The sequence below is a fragment of the Saccopteryx bilineata genome, chromosome 7 (genome assembly GCF_036850765.1).
Source record: "Saccopteryx bilineata isolate mSacBil1 chromosome 7, mSacBil1_pri_phased_curated, whole genome shotgun sequence".
In the NCBI taxonomy this organism is placed as follows: domain Eukaryota; kingdom Metazoa; phylum Chordata; class Mammalia; order Chiroptera; family Emballonuridae; genus Saccopteryx; species Saccopteryx bilineata.
In genome coordinates this window covers 60026796-60051056 of record NC_089496.1, presented here as the reverse complement: position 1 = coordinate 60051056, position 24261 = coordinate 60026796, and the positions used below count along the sequence as shown (strand labels likewise).

The window sequence follows — 24261 nt, the reverse complement described above, 5'->3', positions numbered from 1 at the left end:
AAAAGGGATGGGGTGGGTGCGAAAACCAAGATGACAAAACCTTAATCCATCTCACAAAACACTGCGCCTCGGTGTCTGTCTCACAGCCAGAGACGGTCTCCTGGAAACCATCTCCTGCGATTGTCCAACCAACTGAAAATGAAACATTTCTGAAAGTCACTACAGGAGATGTGGTATATCGAGGAGAGAAAGCAGAACTTCCTTTTTCTACCAATTTAGTAGCACAAGCCAATTAAAGATCCTAGATTACACTGGAAACATCGTGCAAAAAAAAAAAAATCAAAGAGTAAAAGAAAAATCAATACGGGAGAATCCATGCGAATGGTCCAAAAACAGGCCAGACCAATGGAGTCGCTGGTGGGAGAGGTGGACAGGGTTTGCAGGAGGCAAGAGGGCCGAACCGCATCCTCGCATCCCCTGACACAAGGAACCGCAGTGCTATGGCAACAGAACCCGATGCGGCACAGCATGGACGTGATAGAACCACAGGTCCTTCCCTGTTCTGTCGTCTCAAAGACAGGAAGTCACTCCTCCTGGGGTCTCCCTGTTGAACTTTGCTCTGCTATCAGGGCACCGGTGATCACCCCTAACTCAAGCAAGGAAGCCTTCTGTGTGCCAACAACAAGAAAAGTGAAGGGGCAAGAACCCAGTGAACTGGTTTTTCTAAGCGGGATCCCTGCCACCAAGACATGGGGCCATGGGGACAGGCTTCCTTCCAGTTGGTCAGTTAAACTGATGCCAGCATCCTGATGTCCCCACGGGGACTGCCCGCACCCTGCTGAAGCCTCCTGGGACCAGACTAACTAACACGGAGCTCCACGAGGTCGACTGAACAAGAAGGCTCCTCTCACTGCGGTGGGCGCCCCATGTCCACTGCCATGCCCACATTCTGACCTACAATGTCTAGATGGTGACCCCTGCAAATACACTGGCACTGAGACAAGTCCTGGTAAACATGATGAGGTTGGCCCCGTCTGGGCTAGCTGCCTCTGAGAGCGTGTCTGGAGTGTGGCGACCAGGCAGGCCAATGGCTTCAATCACTGGCCTGACCTTGTGAGGGAGTGTCTGGAAACTTTTAAAGACACGTTACCATTAAAAAAATTTTTTAGTAATACTGCCCTTTTCTGAAATATGTACTGTGTCATAGCCCTATACCCAGTAATCGAAGACAGTGACATTCAAACCTTTTCATCCCACGGCACATGTAAACGAGTGACTAAAATCCTGCAGCACACCAAAAGAACACTGTTTCTTGAAGATCTGACAACAATTATGTCTAATGTTAACTCATTCACACCAGGTTTATTGATTTTAGTGAGAGAGAGGAGGAAGGGGAATGGGGGGGGGAGAGAGAGAGAGAGAGAGAGAGAGAGAGAGAGAGTCAGGAACAGCGAGCTGTTCCTGTGTGTGCCCTGACCGGTGATCGGAACGGCAACTGTGATGCACGTCCGACACTCTTCACAGAGTTAACCGGCAAGGGCGGAGTTACAGTAACTTAGTTTACCATCTGACACAAGTAAAACAGTGCGAGGCCTGTTAGTCAAGTCACATACTGCAGGCTTTGAAAACTCTCCTGGGGCACCCACTGCAGCTCACTGGTCCAGGGTGCACACAACTGAAGAGCAGAACAAAACAGAAAACCACACAACATCAATTGTTACTGAACACCCCCCAGATAGACGGGGGTCTGTGACGGCGCTGGCCGCACTCCTGGCCCAGGGAGAGCCCTCCTACCTGGACCTCCGTGAGGTACCTGAACGCCAGCCTCCCACGCTGATCTGAGAAGCGGCAGAGGCAGCTGGCCCCCTTCTTCCTCACCGTCCCGGCTCCCGTCTCTCTGACAAGGGTGGGTGGTTGCTGTCAGCAGCAAAGACACACACACAAGAAAACAGGATTAGCTGGAAGGTCTTTGAGGAAACTTTTAGAACTTTGATGTTTTAGGAACATGGTATAGATGGGTGTCTGATGTATCCTGCCATCTCCCGTGTGGAGTCCTGTTTCCTGTCCTGTCTCGGGAGGCAGGCTGGCTGGGTCTCAATGACATTTTAAAGCTCATGAACCTGAAATCATGACGTTCAGACAAGGTCCTGTGTCGTCGTGAACCCAGTCAATGTTTCTACAATGCACGCTCTGTCCTCTTCTAAAAGGTCCTCTGACCTGGCGTGCCCCAAGTCCGTGTCTCCTGTGTGCAGTGAGGACGTGTTCAGCTTGCGTGCCACAGTATTGTCAGTCAGAGGGCTCAAGTGGCCAGATCCCTCGTCTTTTCACCGTTAGCTATGTGGTGAAAAAGGTTGTAGAGCCCAATAACATGCCTGGCTTTATTATATTTAATACATTATTAATGTTTAAATATAATTATTATATTGTATTATAATTATTAATACAGTATTGCCGGTCCAAAGAGAACTGCATAGAATTAAGATTGGAATAGAGCTTGACCAGGCAGTGGTGCAATGGATAAAGCGTTGAACTGGGATGCGGAAGACCCAGGTTTGAAACCAGAGGTCACCAGCTTTAGCGCTGGCTCATCTGGTTTGGGGCTCACCAGCTTGACCTCAAGGTACCTGGCTTGAGCAAGGGGTCACTGGCCTGCTATAGCCCCCACCCTGTAAAAGCACGTATTAGAAAGCAATCAATAATCTAAGGTGCCACTTGGAAGAACTGATGCTTCTCATCTCTCCATTCCTGTCTGTCCCTATCTATTCCTATCACAAAAAAACCCCAACAACAAAAGGTTAGAATAGAACCTGTCAATCTACTCTAATCTGAGGAACCTGTTTCTGAAAAAGTTTCATGAAGATTTCCCCTTGTGCCAAGGTTGCAGGTTTGATTCCCACCCAGGGAACAAAGGAGAAGCAACCAGCGAAGCACAATGAACGGGGACAGCCCAGTAGAAATGAGTTAATGCTTCTCTCAGCCCTCCAACTCCCGAAGTGGGGTCCTCGGGAAATGTGGGGACAAGGGGATGACTCTGGATCATAATGATTCTAGATGTAGATACTGGATCCAGCTCATCTTTGAATACATGATTCATGGGTGTGGACACTCAGCAGTTTAAAACCCAGACTGCCCCAAAATGTAGCTAGTCACCCTTAGGTAGCCCCAGGATGATAAATCTGTGGAGGCTTCAGTCCCTCACAGAAAATGCAACTCCTGATGTCATTTCGTTGTTCCTCCACATCCATGGAACAGAAAACATGGTTTGCAATCTGAGTTTGTTTTTTGTATTTTTCTGAAGCTGGAAACGGGGAGAGACAGACAGACTCCAGCATGCGCCCCACCGGGATCCACCCGGCATGCCCACTATGGGGCGTCGCTCTGCCGTGACCAGAGCCACTCTAGCGCCTGGGGCAGAGGCCAAGGAGCCACCCCCAGCGCCTGGGCCATCTTTGCTCCAATGGAGCCTTGGGTGTGGGAGGGGAAGAGAGAGACAGAGAGGAAGGAGGGGGGGGGGAGGTGGAGAAGCAAATGGGCGCTTCTCCTATGTGCCCTGGCTGGGAATCGAACCCGGGTCTCCCGCACGACAGACCGACGCTCTACCGCTGAGCCAATCGGCCAGGGCCCTGAGGTTGTTTTAATCTGTGGACTGAGAAACGTGGGAGGTACAGAAGGCTGACTGAATTTATGGAAAAAACCCATCTGCTACGTAGACTTGTATGTTTCAAAAAATGCTGTTCAAGAGTCAACTATACTTGAAATTTTCTGACTACATTGGCCGACTTTTCCCTAAACCTAGATAACCAAATGCAATTTATCAATTATGTATGCATGAAACTGGAAAAGAAGTGTCAGAACTCTGGAGATGTGGCACGATTATACTACGTAGGACTACTGAGTTTATGCAAGCAGGCCCTTTATCACAATGTCAGTACACTAAAGCCCAAATTCCAACAATAACTACAGAAAGTTTAGATTAAGGTTGCATCACTATTATACTTTAGGATTCTATTTGAAACTATTCTGTAAAGTTAAACCACTGTGAATGTCTCCAGCCCAGTAGACAATGTGTGTAAAATGGAATCAGTTCACATGACCAGTGACACTGGGAAGCTATTGCTCAATGGTGTTTTCTTTGAACTTACACTCACTTGAATAAAGGAGGTTGAAGAGACACCAGGAATTTACTGCTATGTTGGTGTGTCCCCAAAGAGAGCTGCTCAGACCTGTAACAAAACCAACAGTTTCCTTACCACCTCTCCCCATGCAATCACGTGACACCTGTGTCACAATGTCATGCAGAACAGTCTTTCAAACTGAATACAACATAGAGCATCCATCGGCAGGACTCCCCGTGGTGGTCTGCCAGGCACTGCCACCTCTCTCAGGTATGTTGCAACAGTCTTTCTTCAAATGCACCCGTGCCTGACCAGGCGGTGGAGAAGTGGACAGAGTATCAACCTGGGATTCAGAGGACCCAGGTCTGAAAACCCCAGGTCTCTGGCTTGGACCTGGGACCATAGAGAGTAGCCCAAAGGTCTCTGGATTGAGCAAGAGGTCAGGGGCTTGAAGCCCAAGGGGTTGCTGGCTTGAGAACGGGGTCACCTAATTAGACATGGGATCACAGACAATCCCAAAAGTTCCTGGCCAGACCAAGTGGTCACTGGTTCTGCTGTAGTGCCCCCCCCCCCAGTCAAGGCACATGAGAGAAGTAATCAATAAACTACTAAGGTGCCAAAATGAAGAATTCAAGCTTCTCATTTCTCCTTACTGTAAGGAGACAGTGTCTGTCCCTCCCAATCTCTCACTATACATTTACTACTCAGAACTATTAGGGGATATTTCACATGTATGTATCTCCTGCATGATCACGAATACTGAACCCTACAGGCCAGCCATGCCTGGAGATCTGTGTGAGGACAACTGCTTGCCCTTCCAAAACGGGGAAATCAGTCGATTATTTGAAAGCAGTGCAGACAGCAGACACACTGAGAACAGGGATGTCCAGACACACTCTCATGTTTCACCCGTTCCATACAGCAGACCCGTTTTATCCCATCTTTTAGACCAGGGGGAGTCAACCTTTTTATACCTAGTGCCCACGTTTGCATCTGTTACTAGTAAAATTTTCTAACCGCCCACCATTTCCACAGTAATGGTGATTTATAAAGTAGGGAAGTAACTTTACTTTATAAAACTTATAAAGCAGAGTTACAGCAAGTTGAACTATATAATAATAATAATTTACAAGTACTTTATGTTGCATTTTCGGTAAGTTTGGCAGAATAAATCTTTATAAAACAACTTACTATAGTAGCCTGACCTGTGGTGGCGCAGTGGGTAAAGCATCGACTTGGAAATGCTGAGGTCGCCAGTTCAAAACCCTGGGCTTGCCTGGTCAAGGCACATATGGGAGTTGATGCTTCCAGCTCCTCCCCCCTTCTCTCTCTGTCTCTCCTCTCTCTGTCTCTCCTCTCTCTCTAAAAAAATTTTTTTTTTAATTTTTGAAAAAAAAACAACTTACTATAGTTAAATCTATCTTTTTATTTATACTTTGTTTGCTCTGCTATCACCCACCATGAAAGCTGGAACGTCCACTAGGGGGCGGTAGGGACCAGGCTGACCACCACTAGGGGGCGGTAGGGACCAGGGTGAGGACCACTAGGGGGCGGTAGGGACCAGGGTGAGGACCACTAGGGGGCGGTAGGGACCAGGGTGAGGACCACTAGGGGGCGGTAGGGACCAGGGTGACCACCACTAGGGGGCGGTAGGGACCAGGCTGGCCACCACTAGGGGGCGGTAGGGACCAGGCTGGCCACCACTAGGGGGCGGTAGGGACCAGGGTGAGGACCACTAGGGGGCGGTAGAGACCAGGGTGAGGACCACTAGGGGGCGGTAGGGACCAGGCTGGCCACCACTAGGGGGCGGTAGGGACCAGGGTGAGGACCACTAGGGGGCGGTAGAGACCAGGGTGAGGACCACTAGGGGGCGGTAGGGACCAGGTTGACCAGTGTTTTAGACTAAGGAAGGTCTGGCTCCTTTCAAGTTCCTTACCTGACAGTGACCATAAATCAACAGCAATTCGCGTTAAGTCAAAGGTTCACCATCCTTGGGAGATGTTGCCTTGAAAGGCCATCATTTAAAAGAGGAAAAGAATGAACAATGTCCACAAACCCCTGCTGGGAAACAGAAATCGACAGTCTCATGGGCCTCGGGTTGTTAAGGCATCCCTCTAACCAGAGCCCCTTCCACTCCCAATCCTTCCCCAGGTAAAATCTTGTCACGAAAGCTGCTTCTGCCCTTCACGCCCAGTGTCAGGGCTCCATTACCCACCAGTCAGCACCTGCCTATCATTCCAGTCCTGTTACCAATTTCATTTTTAAATTTTCAACTGGAAGTGACTGCTGAGCCCTCTGAACACCGCTAATACGTCACAAAGACCCACCCACTGGACTCAGAGCACCAGCCGGATCTCCGTGTTCGGGCTTAAGGAACACAACTTCTCTCCAACATGACCGCCCTGGCGGCCCAATGCCCAGACCCTGCCAGTAACAAAGGTGTGGAAGGCGACACCCACCTGGCCAGGACGTGGTTCTGCCTCCAGGATGGCGCCATGCGCTGACCACCCGTGCCGAGCACTGACCAGCGGGGTCACTGGTCTGGAACTGCTGAGAAGACCCTGATGTCCTATTCCACGTGTTCCGACTGTGCCCGTGTCCTCGTGCTTGTGGCCGCCCTGCAGGTGTCTGAGGCACAGGGACGTTCAGGTGGCAATAGGAGTCTCAGTCTGACCTCTGAACCCCCAGGAGGGGTGGTTACGAGTCTCCTCATGTATGAAGATTATTACACCTAACACCAATCAGTGCACAGCGTGGAGATTTATGAAACTTCCGTGATTATCGTGACCATTCTTAGTACTAGAAACTTGGTTACCCGAGCTGCCACGTGGACTTGACCCTCATCCCTCCGGACAAGGAAACCCCAGTGGTCCTCACTCTGACTCGACACAATCAGAAGGCAAAGAAACCACCATGGCACCTGGCTGGTTCACGGTGTAGTGTTTATTAGCGAACAGTAAGCAGGGCGGCGGAGGGGACGGGAGCTCACAGACACTACACACAGTTCCACAAGGACACACTGCAGGGACAGGACTGAGGACCTGGGGGTCCTAGGGCCTCGCCGGACGCATTCCCGGGGGGGGCGGACCTGGAACGAGAAGCAGAACCCGGGAGGGGGGTCCCGTGTCAGGGGCAGCGAGGTCTCCAGGCACCAGCACCAACCGAGCTTGGGTGACAGACACTTACCTCGGATGCCCGGAGGCGGCGGTCTCATTCCTGGAGGTGGCACGCCTATGGGGGTCCCTCGCGTGGGGGGAAGCCCAATCGGTGGACCCATAGGTGGTCTCATGCCAGGGGGCGGGGCCGTGATGCCTGGGGGGAGAGTGGGAAACAAGGCCTCACAGGAAGGTGCGGAGCTAATGCTGAGACAGGAAGAGAAAGCAGTCCCAGACACCACGTCGTTTTACCCAAGTCTCCTTGACCTCTAACCACGGAAGCCAGTTGCACTCACCACGTCAAGACCTTCTCACTGGAGAGCCAGCACCCCTGGGGGGCAGAGGCTCAGCCCAGCCCCTGTCAGGCAGCTGCCAGTCTTAACTCCAGTATCTTCTGAAGAGTACTTGCTGCCCTCACATGAAGATTCTACAAAACCCTTCCACTGACCACACAGCTACAGAAAAACCAAACTTGCTAGGTCCCCTGGCTCCCAGGTTCCTTACCTGGAGGGGGGGTGGCCCGGCCCACCGGCATGGGGGGAGTGCCCCGCCCTGCCGGGTACTGCGTGGGGGCCCCGGCGATGCTGGCAGTGGCTGCCACGGCGGCCGCCGCGACGATGCCTCGTCCCTGGGGCGTCATCACCTGAGGAATGGCCGGAGACACCAGGTCAGCAACATGCACCCTCACCTCACTCAGAGAATCAAGGTTTGTGGAAAGACCATGGCCCATTAACTACCCTACTCACAAACTAGGGTGTGTTTCAAAATAAATAGGAAGCAATAAAAAAAGCTTTTTGAAAATTCAACATCAGAAAAACAAACAAGTCAAAGAAAGCTGATTATCCAAATGAGAAGCAAACCAACTTCCCACCTGTCCCTAGGTCCCCCCCCACAGTGTCATGTGACAGTTACACAGAAGGGTACACCCGTCTCCTAAGGCTCGGGCTCTGGCCATTAGAACCTCCTCGTCTGCTCACCTGCTGGGAGGGTCCCCCAACCCCTCGGACAGGGCCTGCCAGCCCAGCAGGTGCCTGTGCAATGGGAACCCCGGCCGGGACTCCTCTCCCCGCAGCCCTGCTGACCCCAGGGCTTCCAGCTGCTCCTGCCAGGGGGACGCGGACAATGCCCGTCTGCAACCAGAAACAAGAGCGCTTGTCACCCAGGGACTGGCCAGTCCATCATCTGAGAGCGTCCCCGAGACCCCAGGACTTCCCTGTGCCCCACGCCACCTTGTATCCATCTGCAGAGGAAGTGGACTCGTGCCCAGTGGAGTCCCTACAGGTCCTGTGACAGGACCCTACTGAGAGACAACATGTGGGCGACTCCCTGTCAACCCCAGTGCCCAGAAGGTGGAATTGTGCATCCCCCGGTTTCACCAAGCCAGCACTGAGGTGAGACGGGGGCACCCCGACCTTCCTCTTCTGGGCCTGTGCTGTGGGATCCCAGCACACACACTCCCCGGGGGCACCCTGGACCTTCCTCTTCTGGGCCTGTGCTGTGGGATCCCAGCACACACACTCCCCGGGGGCACACCTTCCTCTTCTGGGCCTGTGCTGTGGGATCCCAGCACACACACTCACTCCCCGGGGGCACCCTGGACCTTCCCTCTTCTGGGTCTGTGCTGTGGGATCCCAGCACACACAGTCCACGGGGGCACACCTTCCTCTTCTGGGCCTGTGCTGTGGGATCCCAGCACACACACTCCCCGGGGGCACCCTGGACCTTCCTCTCCTGGGTCTGTGCTGTGGGATCCCAGCACACACAGTCCACGGGGGCACACCTTCCTCTTCTGGGCCTGTGCTGTGGGATCCCAGCACACACACTCCCCGGGGGCACCCTGGACCTTCCTCTCCTGGGTCTGTGCTGTGGGATCCCAGCACACACACTCCACGGGGGCACACCTTCCTCTTCTGGGCCTGCGCTGTGGGATCCCAGCACACACACTCCATGGGGGCACCTGAACCTCCCTCTTCTGGGCCTGCGCTGTGGGATCCCAGCACACACACACACTCCACAGGGGCACCTGGACCTCCCTCTTCTGGGCCTGCGCTGTGGGATCCCAGCACACACACACACTCCACAGGGGCACCTGGACCTCCCTCTTCTGGGCCTGCGCTGTGGGATCCCAGCACACACACACACTCCACAGGGGCAACCTGGACCCTCCTCTTCTGGGCCTGTGCTGTGGGATCCCGGCACACACACTCCACCCCTGCAGGGTCACACACAGTCCCTCCTGCGGTCCTTCATCCTTACATCCTTTGGGGGTGGCCCCTCCACCGTCATGGACACCAGGTTCTCCCCGCGCAGCAGCACCAGGCCCAGTACGCGCTTCTCCTCCCGCTCGGGCTGCTTGGCGTTCTTTGGCCTGGGGACAAGTCGAGGTCACGTCAAGGTCAGGGGGTTGACGGCGTCAGGGTTCCCCAGCTCCCCGACATCTGTATGTGGGGGGTGGGCACGCAGTATCTGGGTTTTCCCACCACAAGGTCCCTGTGAAACCGCTCAACTCAGTAACCGACGTCCCCCGATGAAACGTTTAGAGCAGTAGACCCTGTAAGGCCAGGTGCCCCGGCGCCGACATGTCGACACTGTGTGACCCCTCCGGATGCCCTCCAGCAGCCCGCTGGCCCCAGCACGCGTCCCGAGCCTCCCGTGCCCCCACCCCCCAGCCCCTCCTCACTTGATCTTCCGGAACTCGTCACAGTCACACAGGATCAGGTTCATGTGCTTGTCGAAGGCCTTGAAGGTGCCGATGAAGATGCGTCCGTCCTGCAGGATGCAGCGCATGCGGTAGTCGATGTGCTGCAGCATCTTGCTGCTCTTGCCCACAGTCTGCGAGGGGAGACAAGGAGGGACAGTCACCTGCTGCTCTGTGGGTGCTCCTCCCTCCCCCTCTCCAATGTGCCTCCAGCACTCAACAGATCCTGGCTCAGTGTGGGGCCCTGGCTGGCTTCCCTGCACTGGGAGACTGCCTTGTGCTCCTCCCATCATCCTTGCCATGACTCCCTGGTTCTCATCCCCAATCTCTCTCTCAAGGACACTTGAATCGGGTGTCCTTGTCACCCTGCCCAATGGTAGGAACTCCACTCCATCAAAATCTTGGCTGACTCCCTGTCAAACCCACAGACCTGGTTTTTTCAGTTCCCCAATAGCCTGTCCTTCATGGCATGAATAAGCCTTCCTCAATCTCTTTCTGTCCCCCTTGGTCACCTTTACACAGTATATGCAAGGGGCCCACTCCACTGAGATCTCAGCGTGCAGACATCTATCCTGTGGGCCGTTTCTAGAACAATCCTCCACAGTGGATAATCTAGACTTCCTTCTCCAGCTTCCAGGAACCAGCTTCCACTGCTTTGTGGACACCCTGTTTCCTGTTAGGAACAGGATCCTAGTTTACCTCGTCTTGAGCAGAATCGCAGGCTGGGGTCAGAGTGCTGTAGTTCAGACCCCTTTCTCTGGTGCTGCTCAAACCCTCGACCTCCACAAGGGTTTTGTCTGCCAGTGTCCCTCACCTGCGGCTTGTCCCTCAGCAATGGCATATGTATTCCTTCACGCTGAAGTCGGACCATTTCCTCCACTGTGTCCCTCACCTGCGGCTTGTCCCTTAGCAATGGCATATGTATTCCTTCACGCTGCAGTTGGACCATTTCCTCCACTGTGTCCCGAATGCTACGCCCCAGCTGATCTGATCAGCAGGGGACCACGCCTGTCACTGAGCACACACCCTCCCAGACTGAATCCCGTCTCTGCAGCAGTCCCTCTGCTCTGGCCATGCTCCAGCCATGCTCCGGCCGGCCCTGCTACCCCTGCCCGCCCTCTTCTCCACCCAGGCCAGGTGGGGATAAATCTTACCATTTTTGTGGCTGCTTGGAACCCACGTCCACAGCACTGGTCCGGGATCGTAAGACCTAAGGGAGGGCTACAAAGGGTGACCCAGGTTCTGCTACAAACAATGCAAGCTGGGGCTGAGGCACAGGCAGTGGGTGGAGCCTGTGGAGAAAGCATGGTCTGGCTGCACCCTGTCTCCTCGCAGGGGAGACCACGGACCCTCAACACTAGACCCTGCAGCCCCCTGAGCACACCCTACCTTCAAGCTTCTCTCCCCTTCACTCCAAGCAGGCACCCAGGGTTGATGATCTTTTATTCATACCTGATATAAAATTCTATTAGCTGTGTGTTCTCTTAAGGTGCCCAATACATTATCTTTTTTATACTTGACAATGTGATGACCACCACCTAACCAACTAATGAAGCCTTCACCGGTCTCTGTGCAAACTATTGTCTGTACCCCTGAACTGAGTTTTCACATGAACCCTCACATGTTTCAGCAACAAGCTTCCTTTCTCATTCCCAGTGTTCTGTCCTTAGAGCAGTACTTCCCTTTCTGGTCAAGTTCACACCTCATCCTGTCAAGTTTGCCAGTCTGACTGGTATCCTTTCATTTCTTTATCTGAACTTAGTGTGAACCTCTGCTTCTTGGCTCAACCAGCCTCCACCTCCATGTTCCCTCCCCTCCCACTCAATGTTCTGAATGTTAGGCCATCTTTCCTCACCTAGGACTGTATTAGCAAGTCATCACTTAGCCTTCCTTTGTAAATTGGGACATACAAATTTTGAATGCTTACAGGGATACATAGACAACCTTCTTAAAAATGAAAGGAAATGCATTTTAATATCACTTCCCCCATTTTACTAAGGAAAGTTTTTTACTATGAGAACCTAGCCAAATTAAGCAAGGGTCTCAAACTACTAATTGTGGTAATTCAATATTTAACACAAACTATTATTTCTTTTGAGTGAGCATTTGCTTTTTGACATAAAAGTAGGTACCATTAACCAAGGCTGGTAATACATTTCCAGAGACTGTCCTCTGGTGTTTCAGCAGAAACTCACAAACCCAGTAGACCGCATGCTAATACTGAATCAATTTCAGGATAAGGTAAATGCAATCACTCAAATGGTGGCAATGAAATAGAGAACATCCAAATACTGAAGGGCGTATTGAGGACTGCCACGTGGAACTCTAGGACATGGTAAGAGAAAATGGTGCAGAAAAAGGAATTATTCTCCATTTCTATTTTTAGAATTTTGGATTCCCTTTTGATTTAGGGTCTTCACCGATCCATGCAGAAGGATGGTGGCAGAGTTGAGGTATGGGGCTAACTCAGGGGTCCCAAAACTACAGCCCGTGGGCCACATGCGGCCCCAAGGCCATTTATCCGGCCCCCGCCGCACTTCTGGAAGGGGCACCTCTTTCATTGGTGGTCAGTGAGGGAGCATAGTTCCCATTGAAATACTGGTCTGTTGGTTGAAATTAATTTATTTTAAATATTGTATTTGTCCCAGTTTTGTTTTTTTACTTTAAAATATGTGCAGTGTGCATAGGGATTTGTTCATAGGTGTTTTTTACAGTCCAGCCCTCCAACGGTCTGAAGGACAGTGAACTGGCCCCCTGTGTAAAAAGTTTGGGGACCCCTGGGCTAACGAGATTAAAATATTTTTTTAAAAAGGCTTTAATTTACCATCAGTTTTCTCATCAGTAAATCTAGCTCACGATGATCATGAAACCCATGTAGAAAGACACCAACTTTATCTCCAGAGCACAGAACACAGAACAAAATGCCTCAGGAAGGCAGACAATGGAGCAATGACAGCACTCGGCAATGAGGTGGCAGTCACATTCAATAACCTTACACCACAGGACATACAGGACAATCAGAGAGCCCATGTCCCTCCCTGCTCACATATCCCAGGTTCTTACGTGGACCTTCTCAAACTTTGGAAAAGTGTGGAGGACTTGAGAATGATTAAAACTGCATAACAATGTCATTCTCCAGAAAGTCAAAAGATGACATGGTCAGGTGTGGCCAGAATACATACAACAAATTAGAGATCATCAGGGACTTCACTGTCAACATCAACAGAGCTCAAGTCAAACCTCGTCAAGGAGACCCCTTCATCCAAAAAATGGGACAACAGTTTCAAGAGGAACAAGAGAAAACAGATAGCAAATGGAAAGTAATTCATGGAAAAAGCAAGGCCAGTTTAAAAGCAGTTCTCCTTGTCTGGATCTGCTGTGAATTAGTCATGAAGACCTGGATGAAGCACCAGTGACCATCTAGCACACGATCCCCAAGGGCAGTCTGTCCTGCTAGGAAGCGGGTAAAGCAGCACTGATGTCCAAGTCGTGCTCACTCCTGCAGCACCGGCTTTACCCCAATGCAAGGTGTCAAATACATGTAGAATGAACCGTTCCCAACAGGATGAAAAACGTAGGGGGGAACCCACCAACAGAAAGAAACGCAAACCATAGATGGGCTATCATTTGTTCATTATAAATGATAGTGAGGACTATGTAATAAAATGAACATTACTGATGTCCACTTACGTGAACTATTTAGAAATTAAACTGGTTGAAAAAGCAAGGTTCAAACTGACATTTTGAAAACAAAAGGAAATGGTTAAAAGCTGAATTTCAAATTCATGCTGTGGTTAAACTTAGGTGTGGAAGGTGGTGTGTTTGTTTTCCTGCTTTTTTTGGGTATCACTCACATGGGTTTAGGTTTAAATATTGTAAAAGAAAATGAATCAAGGATTCAAGTCTTTTAAAAATTGCCCGCCTATGCCTGACCTATGGTGGCCCAGTGGATAAAGCATTTATCTAGAATGCTGTTTCCCGGTTCAAATCCCTGGGCTTCTCTGATCAAGCCATGTACAAGAAGAAACTACTGTGAGTTGTTGATTCCTTCTAATAAGCTTCATTCTCTCCCCCTCTAAAAATCAAATAAAATTTTTACCCTGATCAGGTGGTAGGGCAGTAAGTGGAGCATTAGCCTGGTACAGAGATGACCCAGGTTTCAATTTTGAGGTTGCTAGATTGAGCCCAAGGTCACCGTTTCGCAAGAGGGGTCCGCCACTCTGCTGAAGCTGCCGGATCAAGGCACGTGAGAAAGCCATCTCTGAACGAAGGAGCCACACTGAAGAACTGGTGATTCCCATCCCCCTTCCCATCTGCTCTACTGGCCCCTTGGTCAAAAAATAAAAAATGTCAGAATTTCCCGCCTATATGTATTCCCAAGTGGACTGTGCCTGAGACGTGACCCGCCCCTTGCTCTTCCTTGTGAGGGTCACTGTGTGGACACCCCAATCCTCTTCTGTCCTGCACAGCCCGCCCTGAGCCACGGGGTTCAGGGAAACACCGGTCTCCTCTCAGTCAGTCGTGTTAGGTTGTGGGCCGTGCCCCTGGCTGTCACTGCCAGTGCAGCCTGAGACCTCGTGCTAACTACCAGGCAGTGCTGAGTTACAGGGATTTACTCAGAAAAACCAGCTGTGCGTGGTCAGTGCTGGTCCACCCTAAGCCTCTAGTGCTGCTCAAACACCCGCACTGGACCAGGAGAGGTGATGGCCACACCTTCAGATTACAAGGTGCAGTTTAAATAATATCCTTAGGAACTTAAGAGTCTGTGGCCTGCTCTGTAGAGATCAAAAAACTTCCCTGTTAAAGGGACACGTGTGCACTTACTCCTTTAATCATGTGCCACACAGACAATGACCAGATACCCCCATGGTCTGAAATGGATTTCTCTGACATATATTCACGTTCAGGAGTCCCAGAAGAAGGCTGATTATGAATTTAGCAGGGGAGGGTTTTTCTTAAAAAAAATTTGTCCGTTCTCAAGGTAGCTATATTCAGGACTGAGTCGGGGGTAGATAATATTTATAAAAATAGAAAATGAAAAACTATGAGAAAACATTTATGCTCACCACATACCCTCTTACCTATTATAAAAAGCATGTATTACACCTTTCAGAACTGAGTGAGGTCACGCCAATCTTAAAATTAATAAACTCAAAATAAATCAAAGCATTAAATCAGAATAAAAAATGCAAACAGCTTTTTCCTAGGAATGGAAGCCACCAACATAAAAAGACAAACTGCAAATAAATCTAGAGCACATTGAAAAACCATAGATCATGTCTTTATTACATTTTTCAGCTGAATGAAATACATTGGTGAAAACAAAAAAAAAGTGAGGAAAAAAAAAACCAAAAAGGAATAGTTAGTAACTAAGTACGGGGAAAATAACTTAGCTTTTTATTTGCTAATGAATGTGATGTGTACCTATTAATGTAAAGGGCACAAATTAACATGACCAGTACAGGTCATGCATGGTGTGTGTTTGTGAATGACACTTTCAAGGCAATGAAGCCTGATCAGTGTTTATTAATACTTCATTATGCGTACAAATTTTAAAATGCGTCCTATGTTCCTAGTTTTTATTTGTACATCTGAGGAAAAGATCTGTTTTACGCACTAATCCCTCACAGCTATATATTCAAACTATCAGCAGAAAATATCAGACTCTCCCCCATAAAGGGAAGTCCAAGACATTAATTAGCAGAATTTTCACAGCCCATTTCTAATAATTTTTCATAAGGCGTTAATTAAGGTTGGAAATTAATATAAATTATGAAAATTACCTAAAAAGCATGCATCACAATGAAATGGAATGCAGACATGTGACAAAAATGTCTGTGGCAAGAGCATTATGGTCCTGCATTTATTTTTTAACCTTTTAAAAAACTCCCTGCAAAGTGCTTATTATAGGACGTCTTTCAAGGGACAGTGACAACGCTCTCCTAAGGTACTTGAATGCGTGTGTGGCCTGGGAGCACCTGCTCCGTGGGGACTCCTGTCTGCCTGGGCTGGTCGGTTGCAGCTCTAACCTGTTTTCTGCACTCGGCACCAGGAACCTGGGGAATCACCCACGTGGCTTTAACCACCTCTTGGGCTCTCCGCTACAAAGGCCTGCCGCAGCTCGGCCTGGAAGTCCACCACGGGCACTTGCTGCTGCGATCGCCGTGGGTAGGGCTGGCACCTGTGACAAGAGGACAGACACAGCAGTGAGATGCCGCCCCGGCAGAGAGACTCCGACGGTTAAGAGACCCTTACTCAGGGTAAGGATCACATGACATCACATCGTGAAGAAACAACAAACCCAGGAAGCAGTCTCTGTGCACACTCGGAGAACGGAGGTACTTACCTGCTCTGGGGTCCCACCCGAGGAGGAACACAACCAGCTCTCCCTAGAAGGGCACGAGCACCACACCAGACTTCCTTTCTGAACCTCTTACCTGGAAAGCGCTCCTTCACCACTAGGGGCGCTGCAGTGCTCCTCCCGGGTGACCGGTAAGGCCGTCCCTATGCCTCCACCACTAGGGGCGCTGCAGTCCTCCTCCCGGGTGAACAGTAAGGCCGTCCCTATGCCTCCACCACTAGGGGCGCTGCAGTGCTCCTCCCGGGTGACCGGTAAGGCCGTCCCTATGCCTCCACCACTAGGGGCGCTGCAGTGCTCCTCCCGGGTGACCGGTAAGGCCGTCCCTATGCCTCCACCACTAGGGGCGCTGCAGTGCTCCTCCCGGGTGACCAGTAAGGCCGTCCCTATGCCTCCACCACTAGGGGCGCTGCAGTCCTCCTCCCGGGTGACCGGTAAGGCTGTCCCTATGCTAATGACCACCCCGCGTCACTACCCGGAAGCAAGCAAGTCCCATGGTCCAGGCAGCTTAGTCCTCAGCTAAGTCAAACAGCCCTGTCTTAGCAGGAAATCCCAGACAAAAGCCCTTGAAATATTCTGGATTTGTGATTTAGCAGCAAATCTTGTGCTGCTGATGTCACAAGCAGGACAAACCTGTGGCCGTGCTGAGGAGCATTTCTGTACATACGTCTCTGACACAGAAGTGAGATGGCTGACGTAAACCAGTGGACACTCCCCTGTGGCCGCCAAATTGTTTATAAAGAGACTGCCTTTCTGCATTATGAATACTTGTAATTTTGGCCTGACCAGGCGGTGGCACAGTGGACAGAGCTTCGGACTCGGATGTGGAGGACCCAGGTTCGAGTCCCTGTGGTAGCCAGTTTGAGCGCTGGCTCATTTGGTTTGATCAAAGCTCACCAGCTTGGACCCAAGGTCGCTGGCTCAATCAAGGGGTTATTCAGTCTGCTGTAGCCCCACAGTCAAGGCACATATGAGAGAGCAATCAATGAACTAAGGTGTTGCAATGAAAAACTGATGATTGATGTTTCTCATCTCTCTCCATTGCTGTCTGTCTGTCCCTATGTATCCCTCCCTCTGACTCTTGTCTGAAAAAAAAAACCTTGTAATTCTTGAATTATTTGTAACAGAATTTTTTAAAAATATGCTGCCAGCTGTAATTGTCATAATCTTTATGTATGAATACTGAATCTTATTCCTGCCATTAAATCTGATCCTAAATTTTTAATCAAAATCTTCCTTCTCAAAGCCTGTGTGTACAAGTGCTGTGTACATGCATCTATTTCCTAAATTAGGAGGAAGAAAACATGTAAATTTCCATTGTAACTGGGCAGGGCCCCAACAGAAATCGAAATGCTGCAGAGAGCAAGAATTTGTATATTAACAACATACCTTCACTGCTCAGAACATTTTCCAAGCACAGAAAAAGATTAACAACTCAAATTATAAAACAGCATCTTACTGTCAATAGTAGTTTGGAAGGACACAGAATTTTATCAAGATAAAACCCTACTCATGTCTGGAAAAATAAAGGCCACACACATTTACTAACATGTTCCTGGACATTAGGACAACCTAGTCACGTTAAGAATGATGCTATTGTTCGTTCTTTCAGTCTTCTGCATCATAGGGACTCCTCTAACTTCAATCAGACTCTTCTCTGTGACCCCCCCATTTTGACAGGGACCTGAACCCTGCGCCGGTCTTCAGCCCGGCGGGCACTCACTCTTGGCTGCTCAGGGAGGCTGTCCTCCTGCGCTTGACCTGGACTTCCACCTCCGGGATGTGCTGCTCTGTAGTGCGTCTCAGGTGTAAGCGGTCCCTGCGGCCGAAAGGAAGGGGAGTATCAGGTGAATACATTTCATCAAGGTCGGGAAAAAATACGTAGTACTTCCCCCAAAAGGTTAAATGTGGAGCTCTGTAGAATACGAGGGAGTTCTGATTAAAAGGTTCCATCATCTCTGTAATCATATCAATGCTATGTCCACAAAACGGGAAAGAGGTAAATGAACACATTATTCGCACATCTTAAACCCCAACAGCCAAGTTCTATCCTAAATCCACTTTCTCCTATTAGTAAACCTAACCTAAGGAGAAAAGGAAGCAAACACGAAACAGCCTTCTTACACATGCGTATAAATCAGTCTATCTATCTAGACAGACATCCTATTCAAACTGAAGTTCCCCTGAAACAATAGCTAGGTGGGTTGGAAAAAACATGACTTGAAATGCTGTTTTATTAAACGGATCCTTCTGTACAGAGGCGGCTGATAAAGCCCCTGCGCACGTCCGCCAGCACCCGCGCAGGCGCACTCTGGTGGGCGCAGAACGAGGCGGCGGGAGACAAAGGGCTGCCTGCGCCGCCGCCATCTTCTCGCCGAGCAGCAGCGCAGTCACAAAATGGCGGCGCCACACCCTCCCCTGGTCCAGGGGCTGCAGGCGCCATTTCAGAGCTGGAACAAAAGACCCTCTCATCAGCGCCCCGGGGGGAGGTGGTTTTAAAAAGGCAAGAAGAGGGCTGACCCTGGTGGGTGGGGGGAGGACGACTAAGTTCCCTGCGGCCTCCACTGTTTTTCTTTTGGATTTTCATGTTCTATGCCAGGCACAGAAAAGCGAGCCTTATAATAACCCCACCCCCAAAGTGCCTGATTGCTTCAAAAATACATAATCACGCACTTCTTCAACAAGCAAGAGCAGAGATCGTTTTAAAGATCACGTTTGCACATCACACCTATAAGGTTTTTTGCACGAAGCAAGTCCACTTTTCAGATGGGTACCTAAAGGCAGGTTAAACGCATTATCTAAATGTCACCCCAAACTGGGAACAAAAGGCCTCTTTCCAAGATGATTGCATGGATGTGGGAGGGGACAATCAGAATGGGAGAAAATATTTTTTAATGAAGCTGGAAAAGCTAGTGTCCCGAGTGTGTCAAGCACTCTTGACAACTCAGTATTAAAACCACAAAATTCAAGGACTTGCAAAAAACCGGGGCGTTTATTTCCAGCTACACCAAAAAAAAAAAAAAAAAAGTACTCGGGATTTCTTTTGGGGAGAAAGGCAAATCAAAGACCCATCAGAGCCAATGACTTCACACCTCGGAGCTGAGAAGGAAGTGGAGAAAGGGCTATTGCAAGTGGAAAGTCATGCGGCCTCTGGAACTTCCCTAATCCTGTTCACGGTGGCCAATTCCACTGCTAGACGGAATGCAATTAAAATGTGCCTAGCAACATTTTCCACAATAGCCCAAGAGTGGATATAAGCCCCCAAATCCATCAACTGTTGAATAAACAAAATCCAGCGTGGTAGGTGTATATATATCCATACAGTGAAATGTTCTTTAGCCATCAAAGATGGTCAAAAATAGATTTACCAGCTTTTAGGCAGATAATTCAAAAATATATTGCGGTGCATGTAATTCACAACTGTAAACCTACTCTTGCTAATTAAATACACTAATATACAAAAAGGATTCTCATGGACCTCTGCTGAATATTAATAGTTGATTGACTCATCCTAGCATAAATGAGAACACTCCATGTTCAAAAAATTAGTTTCTTCCCTTTTCCTATTTTTAGAGTTTGCTCATATGCAAAGGTCTGAGTTTAACTGAGCAGAGTACAGAACTTAAAAATTATTCTCTATTACCTAAAATTTATTTTTAAAAGCAACAAGCAAAACCATCTATTTTGAATATATTTAAGTATGTTCTCAATACACATCGTGCATTTGTTATATAGACAAACTGTATTTTTTACGCAACCATCACTCCTGAAAATGAGGCATTTAAGGGGGGAAATGTTATATATGTACACGTTAAGACTTTATAAAATTAAAAGCAACCCAGTCTTGTAAGAGCAAAAACGCAGTGATAGCATTTCACCATGGTTTCTCCTCCATGTTTCATTCATGTTTTACCCAATACTTAATATCCCTTAGATGCTCGAAAAACATTAATGAAATTCAAGTACTTAAAAAACCTAAATAATGAATCATTGAAAATAAAAGCAAAAAAGTCAACGTGAACGATCCCAGCCGCACTGCCCTGCCCTGCCCATTCTGTTGTTCCACAAGAAAAGGCGCGCAGGCTCGCACCAGACAAAGAACTTCCTCCGCCCCTCCCTCCTCCCCACCCTCCTTCTAGAAGATTCCCGAAGCTGCCCGCCATCAACCCCCTCCCCTCCTCCGGCTCCCTAGTCTGGAGACAAAATGGCCTCTACACAAAGCCCTCCTACACATTCAAGGCATACTCCCCTCCAGCCCTGCTTCCTGCAAGACATTTTTCTTACAAAAAAAATTTTTTTTAAGTTATGCAGCAATGTTCTTTGTCAGCATGAAGAATCTCCCCCGCTTTGGAGTCCTTGGATGGAAATCCTGTGCAAAGGAAATTATTTAAACATCCGTGCATCCTGACACGCAGATAAAGGGAGAGGGAAAAGGGAGGAATGCAGAGGCAGTGACCATATATGGCAAAAATATTTCTGCAAAGATGTCACGAGGCAGGGTAAGGGGGAGCAAGATAATACAAAATAAACTGAATAAACCAGGTTGTTTTTTTTCCTTAGGAAGCAACATTAAAGCCCCCCCCCAATAACCTAAGGAAGGGCTCGCTCACACACCCCCGTCCCATCTGCCCAAAGCCCTCACATTCTTGCCCCCCGAGGAGGGGGTCCCGCCATGCGGGGACTGAGCATCCTTGCAAGGCTGCAAAATGGCGGCTGCGATTGTCTTCCAAGGACCACGTGGGTACAAGAGACTCCATCATGGAAATATCGGAGTCCCTTTCCCTCAGCCAGGCACAGACAAAAGAACCATGCAAATCTTAAGAATCACAAGAATCTGGAAAATCTTATATCAACAGATTCTGGCCTCCTGTTGTCTCTTAAACTACTTGAAATTAAAACAATTCCAGAGCAAAACTCTCCAGGATCTGGGTTTACGTTTTTGTAATTACAATCCAATCCTGCACAATCCGAGTGTAAGACGGGCAAGAAAACAAGGCAAGCACATCAAAATCCTTCAGAGAACGACACTTCTTAACAATGCGCGCCATTAACTTGCCCCCCCATCAATAAATAAAGTAAAATTCAGAACGAGAACGATTCCTTTGTTATCCTTCTTAACCAATTTTCAGTGATTCCAAATTGAAAAACGATAAAACCTAAAGCATTGATTCAAAATTCCACTTTTCTGATTCGTCCCGGGGCTAGTTCTTGATGCCTGGCCCCGATTCAATAAAATCGGTCTATTAAGATGACATCATGGCTAGAATATTCGAAGATGAACAGCACCGTCTCCAGGACTACAAGCCTACAGAACACAAAGACCTGGAGGGTGGTGCTCCAAGGTTAGTTCTTAGGAACCCCCGCGGCAGAAGAGGTTCCCCGAATCCCCTTTGTATACAAAGAACAATAACTCGGATTCAACCAGCACACCAATGTCGACTTAAGAAAATAAATTTCCATTCTTCCGCACCCGAGATGGAGGCTAACTGCGCCATCCCGCCGCCTCCTACCTTTCTCGGTCTCGCAGGGACCCCCGGACCCCCACCCGTCCTTTCCAGGTGCTGCGCAAGCTGGCACCGCATGGAAGTCACCCCCACCCCCCAACACACAACAGACAAAAGACAAAAGCCGCTGGCTTACCGCCTTCTGCACTCCGCTGCTGCACTGGGGAGGGGGGGACCGCACCGCACAGGCTAAGGCCCCGTGCGTCCTCCCTGCACCTTCCTCCTCCTCCCATCCCTGCAGCCTGGCAGCGACGAGGCCACCACAGCCCAGCAGTTAAAGGGAGTGGCCGCCAGCGCGGCAAGCAGCGACTGCGCATACTCCCCGCCCCGCCTTGGCCGTCTGCGCCTGCGCGCCGCCCAGCCCGAGACCGTCTGCGCCTGCGCACTGCTCAGACCGAGCCTGCAGCCCCTGGCAGAGGAGGGGCCGAAGCAGGGGGCGTTCATGGCGCGCCCCTCCCCCACTGCGGCAAGGGCAGGGGCGGCGCCTCGCGTTTCTGCAGCGGCGGCCATTTTGGCGAAGCCGCACAAAGACCACAACGGGGAACTGGTTTTGGACACCCCCCCCCCACGCGCCAAGCCCTTCTTCCAACACCATGTCCCCACCGCGCAGGCAGGGGACACTCAGCAGTGTCGCATCTCCCCAAACCCAGCCAGCACACTCTGGAGACCCAACGAGCCAACCGTTCACACCAAGTCACTAACCTCGCACTGCTCTGGCACAAAGCGGGGGGTACAAGGGAGCCCCAGAAAGGGACAGGGACGCTTACGCAGCCGTCCAAACTGCAGAGGGCGGTGCACGACCTCACCACCGCGGCATACCAGACGGGGACCCTCGCTCCCCGCTGATGTCATGGCCGCAGGCGTGACCCGTGATACCGCCACCCCCGCAAGCTGGAGCCCCATCACCGTGGCGCACCCTCGCATCGCTCCGCGCCCGCAGACTCCGTGCCTCTCAGGCTCCTTCGCCGTGCTGCCGCCACCTCCCAGCATCTCCGCGCAGCGGGCCACCTCGCCACACCCTCCTCCCGCTGCCTCCGCGGTCCTCCTGGTGGTTAGCCGCGTACTCGCCCTTTTTCTACCTTCAGGGTGGGCGCCACGTCACCGCCGGGCCTCCGCGGCAGCCACACCCCAGCCAGCACAGCCATTGTGCACGCCCCGCCCCCGCCCCCTCTCGCCACCACAGACCCCACCCCCTCCCCAACACCGCCCCCTCTCGCCACCGCGGACCCCACCTCTCCCAACCCCCTTCCACCCAGGGTCTGGCTCCCGCCACCGCCCCCCCTCCACTCACACCCTATTCCCGCTATTGTGCCCCGACACCCGTCTCCTCCCGAATCCCGCTTCTGCTAACAACCCCGCTCCACCCCCTCCCGCCACTGCCCCTACTCTGCTGGCCACCCCCAAGCCCGCACCCACCTCTGCTGGGGCCCCCTTCCCACCCCGCCAGGCCAGCACGGCCATAGCAGGGCACCCCTCCCCCACCACCATGGCTCGGGTCTCAAGGACAAAGGGCCACCTGGAAAGCATGCGGCCGGAGGCAGCAGGCTGCAGGCAGTGCGGTCAGTGCGGTCTTAGGGCACCGTCCGTCAATGCGCACTCAAGCCCCGCGCTGCCCAACATGTTCCCCCCCAGGCGGCTTTCCAGAAGCTGGGTCTATTCAGTCCCAGGTTTCCCGTCGGGACCAGGTTCTGCCACCGTGCACGACGGCACAGAAGGCGACTGTCCCCTTGGCATGCCGCACAGCTGACCTGGCCCGCTCCATGGCGCCACTGGCCGCTGCTCAGACCACGACGTCAAGCATCTCCGGTGGCTGCTCAGCTCTGCGCGGGACTGGCCGCTGCAGCGCCAACTCATCTCCCCAGTGCTGTCTGCGCATGACCCGCACCCCGCACCCCGCATCCCCGCGCGCCTCTGGCCCCCGCTGCGCATGCGCGGCAACTTGCCGCAGTGGCACAGTCCTGCCGCAGTGTGGGGCCAGCGCCCTTCCCGCCTGGAATAACGAAGGGTTGGCATCTAGCGGGTCCCCCAAGGCCCTGGCCCCTTCAGAGGGGAACTGCAGAGACCGCCGCAGACCCCCGGGTTCATGAGGCACGAAATCATTCTTGCTTCCCAACAAATGTTGGAGAGAACAGTCCGGGTTCACAATCACTCCACCCTGTCTCTCTAGAGGGGGCCTTCCAGAGCTGCTGGTTTGGGGAGTGGGGTGTTACCCACATGGAAAACCGCAATCAATGCAAATAAGCTAACTATACCAAGTCCCGTCTAGCAGGAAACCTAACTAAAAAAATCCTGCATTGACTCACGTTTGAGGAGATCAGCCCCCCTTTTCTTATTTCTGACTTTTTCTTTTTCTTTGTAAATTGTGAATGCTATAGTGCCAAGGCAAGTAATGTAATTAAACTCTCAAATACAGAGTAACCAGAATTCAATAGATACATTTGGCTATTTATTTCTTGTAAAAAAACAAACAGCGAAATAAACTAAGATTCCT

At 50.8% G+C, this 24261-nt stretch overlaps 2 protein-coding genes, 1 long non-coding RNA gene and 2 other non-coding genes across 8 annotated transcripts; all 5 read right to left on the bottom strand.

Moving 5' to 3' along the window:
- Nucleotides 1–10: 10 nt before the first annotated feature.
- On the bottom strand, nucleotides 11–6356 carry LOC136311045 (uncharacterized). The gene is made up of 3 exons (XR_010726673.1): nucleotides 5992–6356; nucleotides 4089–4163; nucleotides 11–1857 (listed from the first exon to the last, which is right to left on the bottom strand). It is a non-coding gene; the product is annotated as an uncharacterized lncRNA (long non-coding RNA).
- Nucleotides 2031–2104, bottom strand: LOC136311423 (small nucleolar RNA SNORD107). Its single transcript, XR_010726808.1, has one exon. It is a non-coding gene; the product is annotated as a small nucleolar RNA SNORD107 (small nucleolar RNA).
- On the bottom strand, nucleotides 3487–3562 carry TRNAD-GUC (transfer RNA aspartic acid (anticodon GUC)). Its single transcript has one exon. It is a non-coding gene; the product is annotated as a tRNA-Asp (tRNA).
- A 624-nt stretch (nucleotides 6357–6980) lies between the features above and the next one.
- On the bottom strand, nucleotides 6981–16008 carry SNRPN (small nuclear ribonucleoprotein polypeptide N). Of its 3 annotated transcripts, none has more exons than XM_066240191.1 (8): nucleotides 15938–16008; nucleotides 11063–11118; nucleotides 9891–10042; nucleotides 9467–9578; nucleotides 8188–8340; nucleotides 7715–7853; nucleotides 7242–7367; nucleotides 6981–7143 (listed from the first exon to the last, which is right to left on the bottom strand). In XM_066240191.1, the coding sequence occupies exons 2-8, from the start codon at nucleotides 11063–11065 to the stop codon at nucleotides 7106–7108; spliced, it is 723 nt and encodes a 240-aa protein (XP_066096288.1). In that variant the 5' UTR covers nucleotides 11066–11118; nucleotides 15938–16008; the 3' UTR covers nucleotides 6981–7105. The 3 variants fall into 3 exon arrangements, with proteins under 3 accessions (XP_066096288.1, XP_066096289.1, XP_066096287.1); XM_066240192.1 differs by lacking the exon at nucleotides 15938–16008 and adding an exon at nucleotides 10421–10581; XM_066240190.1 differs by lacking the exons at nucleotides 11063–11118; nucleotides 15938–16008 and adding an exon at nucleotides 10723–11038.
- Nucleotides 15168–23667, bottom strand: SNURF (SNRPN upstream open reading frame). 2 transcript variants are annotated; one of them, XM_066240194.1, is made up of 3 exons: nucleotides 23519–23667; nucleotides 17990–18085; nucleotides 15168–16089 (listed from the first exon to the last, which is right to left on the bottom strand). In XM_066240194.1, exons 1-3 carry the CDS (start codon nucleotides 23530–23532, stop codon nucleotides 15987–15989), a joined length of 213 nt encoding a protein of 70 aa, XP_066096291.1. In that variant the 5' UTR covers nucleotides 23533–23667; the 3' UTR covers nucleotides 15168–15986. The 2 variants fall into 2 exon arrangements, with proteins under 2 accessions (XP_066096291.1, XP_066096290.1); XM_066240193.1 differs by lacking the exon at nucleotides 23519–23667 and adding an exon at nucleotides 22687–22874.
- Between the last annotated feature and the right edge of the window lie 594 nt (nucleotides 23668–24261).

What these genes read in the sequence shown, in the direction of transcription:
- SNRPN (XM_066240190.1), bottom strand. Translation starts at nt 10,857, where the DNA reads ATGGTCCAACTGCAGCGTGAAGGAATACATATGCCATTGCTAAGGGAC. An exon ending in TGCTGAGGGACAAGCCGCAG is followed by an intron (nt 10,043 to 10,722) that starts GTGAGGGACACT and finishes CTCCCCTCGCAG; the next exon opens with ACTGTGGGCAAGAGCAGCAA. An exon ending in GCCGCCTCCGGGCATCCGAG is followed by an intron (nt 7,144 to 7,241) that starts GTAAGTGTCTGT and finishes TTCTCGTTCCAG; the next exon opens with GTCCGCCCCCCCCGGGAATG.
- SNURF (XM_066240193.1), bottom strand. Translation starts at nt 22,760, where the DNA reads ATGCTGGGAGGTGGCGGCAGCACGGCGAAGGAGCCTGAGAGGCACGGA. An exon ending in GGGCGCGGAGCGATGCGAGG is followed by an intron (nt 18,086 to 22,686) that starts GTGCGCCACGGT and finishes TTTCGGCCGCAG; the next exon opens with GGACCGCTTACACCTGAGAC. An exon ending in GCCTCCCTGAGCAGCCAAGA is followed by an intron (nt 16,090 to 17,989) that starts GTGAGTGCCCGC and finishes CTCTTGTCACAG; the next exon opens with GTGCCAGCCCTACCCACGGC.